General features: G+C 38.9%; 1 protein-coding gene across 1 annotated transcript in view; it reads left to right on the plus strand.

The window, feature by feature from the left end:
* LOC118005610 (mucin-16-like) overlaps positions 1-81 on the plus strand; it is a 1,569-nt gene extending 1,488 nt beyond the window's left edge. The window contains exon 2 of the mRNA XM_034997572.1: positions 40-81. Coding sequence (XP_034853463.1) covers positions 40-81 — 42 coding nt within the window. The remainder of the gene's footprint in view (positions 1-39) is intronic.
* The last annotated feature ends 6,797 nt before the right edge of the window (positions 82-6,878 follow it).

The following is a 6,878-nucleotide window of genomic DNA, read 5'->3' on the forward strand; positions in this document are numbered from 1 at the left end:
ACCGAAAGGCCCCACTCCAATCATCACCTCTTCCCTCAGTGGAGATGCCATGGTTTCCACACGAATAGCTGGCCTTTCTGAAACTACTGAGTTGGAGACACAGTCAACGTCATCCCTTGCACTGGAATTGGGGGACACCAGCGCCTCCTGGCACACCGTCATGGCCTCAAAGAAAGTCACTGTCCCTTCTGTAACATCCACTGATACTACCGATGAGGCCTCCAGGACTGACGTCATCTCCTCTAGCAGGACATCCATTCCTGGCCCTGCTCCGTCCACGCTGTCACCAGACCTCTCCACGGCAATCAACACCAGGCTCTCTACCTCTTCCCTTAGTGTTGTACCTGGGACAATCACCATCTTTACCACGAAAGGTACCCTTTTTGGTGTGTCATAGAATATTTTTATCTTGGTTCCATCAATCACAGTCCTGAGTAGAGTATTTAGGTTTATCATAGCAGTTATGACTACTGTCATCATAAGTGTTTGCAGGGAGTATCATGTGTGATTTTTTTTTTCTTTCTGCAAACTTTGCTCTTCGTTTTTTTGAGGTTTTTTGTTATGTTAATCACCATACATTACATCATTAGTTTTTGACGTAGTGTTCCATGATTCATTGTTTGTGTATAACACCCAGTGCTCCATAAAGTATGTGCTCTCTTTAATATCCATCACCAGGCTAACCCATCTCCCCAACCCCATCCCCTCTAGAACCCTCAGTTTGTTTCTCAGAGTCCATAGTCTCTCATGGTTCATCTCCCCCTCTGATTTCCCCCCCTTCATTTTTCCCTTCCTGCTATCTTCTTCTTCTTTTTTTTTTTTTAACATCTAATGTATTATTTGTTTCAGAGGTACAGGTCTGTGATTCAACAGTCTTACACAATTCACAGTGCTCACCATAACACATACCCTCCCCAATATCTATCACCCAGCCACCCCATCTCTCCAACCCCCACCACTCCAGCAACCCTCAGTTTGTTTCCTGAGATTAAGAATTCCTCATATCAGTGAGGTCATATGATACACGTCTTTCTCTGATTGACTTATTTCACTCAGCATAATACCCTCCAGTTCCATCCCTGTCATTACAAAAGGCAAGATTTCATTCCTTTTGATGGCTGCATAATATTCCATTGTATATACATACCACATCTTCTTTATCCATTTATCTGTCGATGGACATCTTGGCTCTTTCCACAGCTTGGCTATTGTGGACATTGCTACTATAAACATCAGGGTGCACTTACCCCTTCGGATCCCTACATTTGTATCTTTTGGGTAAATACCCAGTAGTGCAATTGCTGGGTCTTATGGTAGCTCTATTTTCAACTTTTTGAGGAACCTCCATACTGTTTTCCAGAGTGGCTGCACCAGCTTGCATTCCCACCAACAGTGTAGGAGGGTTCCCCTTTCTCTGCATCCCTGCCAACATCCATCGTTTCCTGAGTTGTTAATTTTAGCCATTCTGACTGGTGTGAGGTGGTATCTCATTGAGGTTTTGATTTGGATTTCCCTGATGCTGAGTGATGTTAAGCACTTTTTCATGTGTCTGTTGGCCATTTGGATGTCTTCTTTGGAAAAATGTCTGTTCATGTCTTCTGCCCATTTCTTGATTGGATCAATTGTTCTTTGGGTGTTGAGTTTAAGTTCTTTATAGATTTTGGATATTAGCCCTTTATCTGATATGTCATTTGCAAATATCTTTTCCCATTCTGTTGGTTGTCTTTTGGTTTTGTTGACTGTTTCTTTTGCTGTGCAAAAGCTTTTTATCTTGATGAAGTCCCAATAGTTCATTTTTGCCCTTGCTTCCCTTGCCTTTGGCGATGTTTCTAGGAAGAAGTTGCGGCTGAGGTCGAAGAGGTTGTTGCCTGTGTTCTCCTTTAGGATTTTGATGGACTCCTGTCTAACATTTAGGTCTTTCAACCATTTTGAGTCTATTTTTGTGTGTCATGTAAGGAAATGGTCCAGTTTTATTCTTCAGCATGTGGCCATCCAATTTTCCCAACACCATTTGTTGAAGAGACTGTCTTTTTTTCCATTGGACATTCTTTCCTGCTTTGTCAAAGATCAGCTGACCATAGAGTTGAGGGTCCATTTCTGGGCTCTCTATTCTGTTCCATTGATCTATGTGTCTGTTTTTGTGCCAGTACCATACTGTCTTGATGATGACAGCTTTGTAATAGAGCTTGAAGTCTGGAATTGTGATGCCACCAGCTTTTCTTTTCTTTTTTCAACATTCCTCTGGCTATTCAGGGTCTTTTCTGGTTCCATACAAATTTTAGGATTATTTGTTCCATTTCTTTGAAAAAAGTGGATAGTATTTTGATGGAGATTGCATTAAATGTGTAGATTGCTCTAGGTAGCATTGATATCTTCACAATATTTGTTCTTCCAGTCCATGAGCATGGAACATTTTTCCATTTCTTTGTGTCTTCCTCAATTTCTTTCATGAGTATTTTATAGTTTTCTGAGTACAGATTCTTTGCCTCTTTGGTTAGATTTATTCCTAGGTATCTTATGGTTTTGGGTGGAATTGTAAATGGGATCGACTCCTTAATTTCTCTTTCTTCTGTCTTGTTGTTGGTGTATAGGAATGCCACTGATTTCTGTGCATTGATTTTATATCCTGCCATTTTACTGAATTCCTGTATGAGTTCTAGCAGTTTTGGGGTGGAGTCTTTGGGGTTTTCCACATAAAGTATCATATCATCTGCAAAGAGTGAGAGTTTCACTTCTTCTTTGCTGATTTGGATGCCTTTTATTTCTTTTTGTTGTCTGATTGCTGTGGCTAGGACTTCTAATACTATGTTGAATAGCAGTGGTGTTAGTGGACTTCCCTGCCGTGTTCCTGACCTTAGGGGGAAAGCTCTCAGTTTTTCCCCATTGAGAATGATATTCGCTATGAGTTTTTCATAGATGGCTTTTATGATATTGAGGTATGTACCCTCTATGCCTATACTCTGAAGAGTTTTGATCAAGAAAGGATGCTGTACTTTGTCAAATGCTTTTTCTGCATCTATTAAGAGGATCATATGGCTCTTGTTCTTTCTTTTATTAATGTATTGTATCACATTGATTTGCGGATGTTGAACCAACCTTGCAGCCCAGGCATAAATCCCATTTGGTCGTGGTGAATAATCCTTTTAATGTACTGTTGGATCCTATTGGCTAGTATTTCAGTGAGAATTTTTGCAGCCATGTTCATCAAGGATATGGGTCTGTAATTCTCCTTTTTGATGGGGTCTTTGTCTGGTTTGGGGATCAAGGTAATGGTGGCCTCATAGAACGAGTTTGGAAGTTTTCCTTCCATTTCTATTTTTTGGAACAGTTTCAGAAGAATAGGTATTAATTCTTCTTTCAATGTTTGGTAGAATTCCCCTAAGAAGCCTTCTGGCCCTGGGCTTTTGTTTGTTGGGAGATTTTTGATTACTGCTTCAATTTCCTTAGTGGTTATAGGTCTGTTCAGATTTTCTAGTTCTTCCTGGTTCAGTTTTGGTAGTTGATACATCTCTAGGAATGCATCCATTTCTTCCGGGTTATCTAATTTGCTGGCGTATAGTTGCTCATAATATGTTCTTATAATTGTTTGTATTTTTTTGGTGTTGGTTGTGATCTCTCCTCTTTCATTCATGATTTTATTTATTTGGGTCATTTCTCTTTTCTTTTTGATAAGTCTGGCCAGGGGTTTATCAATCTTGTTAATTCTTTCAAGGAACCAGCTCCTAGTTTCATTGATCTGTTCTACTGTTCCTTTGGTTTCTATTTCATTGATTTTGGCTCTGATCTTTATTATTTCTCTTCTCCTGCTGAGTTTAGGCTTTATTTGCTGTTCTTTCTCCAGCTCCTTTAGGTGTAGGGTTAGGTTGTGTATTTGGGACTTTTCTTGTTTCTTGAGAAAGGCTTGTATTGCTATATACTTTCCTCTTAGGACTGCCTTTGCTGCATCCCAAAGATTTTGAACAGTTGCGTTTTCATTTTCATTTGTTTCCATGAATTTTTCTAATTCTTCTTTAATTTCCTGGTTGACCCATTCATTCTTTAATAGGATGATCTTTAGCTTCCATGTATTTGAGTTCTTTCCGACTTTCCTCTTGTGATTGAGTTCTAGTTTCAAAGCATTGTGGTCTGAAAATATGCAGGGAATGATCCCAATCTTTTGGTACCGGTTGAGACCTGATTTGTGACCTAGGATGTGATCTATTCTGGAGAATGTTCCATGGGCACTAGAGAAGGATGTGTATCTGTTGCTTTGGGATGGAATGTTCTGAATATATCTGTGAAGTCCATTTGGTCCAGTGTGCCATTTAAAGTCTTTATTTCCGGGCACCTGAGTGGCTCAGTCGTTAAGCGTCTGCCTTTGGTTCAGGTCATGATCCCAGGGTCCTGGGATCAAGTCCCACATCGGGCTCCTTGCTCGGCAGGAAGCCTGCTTCTCCCTCTCCCACTCCCCCTGCTTGTGTTCCTGCTCTCACTATCTCTCTCTCTGTCAAATAAATAAATAAAATCTTTAAAAAAAAATAAAAAATAAAGTCTTTATTTCCTTGTTGATCTTTTGCTTAGATGATCTGTCCATTTCAGTGAGGGGGGCGTTAAAGTCCCCCACTATAATTGTATTGTTGTCGATGTGTTCTTTGCTTTTGTTATTAATTGGCTTATATAATTGGCTGCTCCCATGTTAGGGGCATAGATATTTACAGTTGTTAGATCTTCCTGTTGGATAGACCCTTTAAGTAGGATATAGTGTCCTTCCTCATCTCTTATTACAGTCTTTGGTTTAAAATCTAATTTGTCTGATATAAGGATTGCCACCCCAGCTTTCTTTTGGTGTCCGTTAGCATGATAAATTGTTTTCCATCCCCTCACTTTCAATCTGGGGGTGACTTTGGGTCTAAAATGAGTCTCTTGCAGACAGCATATCGATGGGTCTTGTTTTTTTTCCAATCTGATACCCTGTGTCTTTTGACTGGGGCATTTAGTCCATTTACATTCAGGGTAAATATTGAAAGATATGAATTTAATGCCATTGTGTTGCCTGTAAGGTGACTGTTACTGTGTATTGTCTGTGTTCCTTTCTGGCCTATGTTACTTTTAGGCTCTCTCTTTGCTTAGAGGACCCCTTTCAATATTTCTTGTAGGGCTGGTTTCGTGTTTGCAAATTCCATTAGTTTTTGTTTGTCCTTGGAAGCTTTTATCTCTCCTTCTATTTTCAATGACAGCCTAGCTGGATATAGTATTCTTGGCTGCATATTTTTCTCATTTAGTGCTCTGAATATATCCTGCCAGTCCTTTCTGGCCTGCCAGGTCTCTGTGGTTAGGTCTGTTGCCAATCTAATGTTTGTACCATTGTAGGTTACAGATCTCTTGTCCCGAGCTGCTTTCAGGATTTTCTCTTCATCTCTGAGACTCGTAAGTTTTACTATTAGATGTCGGGGTGTTGACCTATTTTTATTGATTTTGAGGGGGGTTCTCTGTGCCTCCTGGATTTTGATGCCTGTTTCCTTCCCCAAATTAGGGAAGTTCTCTGCTATAATTTGCTCCAATATACCTTTTGCCCCTCTGTCTCTTTCTTTGTCTTCGGGATCCCAATTATTCTAATATTGTTTCGTCTTATGGTATCATTTATCTCTCAAATTCTGCCCTCGTGATCCAGTAGTTGTTTATCTCTCATTCTCTCAGCTTCTTTATTTTCCATCATTTGGTCTTCTGTATCACTGACTCTCTCTTCTGCCTCATTTATCCTAGCAGTGAGAGCCTCCCTTTTTGATTGCACCTCATTAATAGCTTTTTGATTTTGACTTGGTTAGATTTTCATTCTTTTATTTCTCCAGAAAGGGTTTCTCTAATATCGTCCATGCTTTTTTCAAGCCCATCTAGTATCTTTAAAATCGTCATTCTGAACTCTAGTTCTGACATTTTACTAATGTCCATATTGATTAGGTCCCTGGCAGTTGGTACTGCCTCTTGTTCATTTTTTTTAGGTGATTTTTTTCTGTCTTGTCATTTTGTCTAGAGGAGAATAGATGAATGAGAGAACAAAATGCTAACAGGGTAACAATGACCCCAGAAAAATATACACTAAACAAATCAGAAGAGACCTGAAACTGGGGGAAAAGAAAGGGAAAGAAAGAAAAAAGAAAAAAAAAAAGATAAAAAGAAACAAACAAAAAACAGAATATGATCAAATATGATCAGACTGGTACAGAGATCAGTGCCACACACTAGATTTGGGGCGTATTTTGGTCAGTTAGAAGAAAGTGCCTCCCAAAATTTTAAAGAAAGAAAAACATATATGTACAAAAGTAAGGGCAAATATGATGAAGGGATGGAATGTGACTGTAAAGGTGAAAATTATAAAAGATTTTATAAAAGGAATTGATAAGATAAGAAATTGGTTGTAAAAAGAAAGAAGAGGATTTAAAAAAAAAAGGGGAGAGAATGTGATCAGGCAGGAGACTAGAACAAAGCCATACACTAGAGATTTAGGGTTTATTTTGGTCAGTTAGAAGAAACTGTATCCCAAAATTTTAAAGAGAGAACAACTTATATTTATATATATATATATATATACCAAAAATAAGGTTAACTACAATGAAGGGATAGACTATGGCTCTAAAAATGAAAAATAAAAAAGATTTTTTTAAAAAGGGATTGATAAGATGTTGGTTGAAAAAGGGAAAAAGAAAAATAAAAAAAAAGAAAATGAAAGTTAAAAAAAATTAACTTTGAAAGACTAAAGAATCATGGTAAAAAAGCCATGGATTCTGTGTGCAGTATTCCCCCTAGCGCTGGAGTTCTGCCGTTCTCATTGATCAGTAAACTTGGTCTTGGCTGGCTGTTCTCGCTGATCTTCTGGGGAGGGGCCTGTTGCCGTGGTTTCC

The sequence above is a fragment of the Mirounga leonina genome, unplaced genomic scaffold (genome assembly GCF_011800145.1).
Source record: "Mirounga leonina isolate KUSES-001 unplaced genomic scaffold, KU_Mleo_1.0 Mir_94, whole genome shotgun sequence".
NCBI lineage: Eukaryota > Metazoa > Chordata > Mammalia > Carnivora > Phocidae > Mirounga > Mirounga leonina.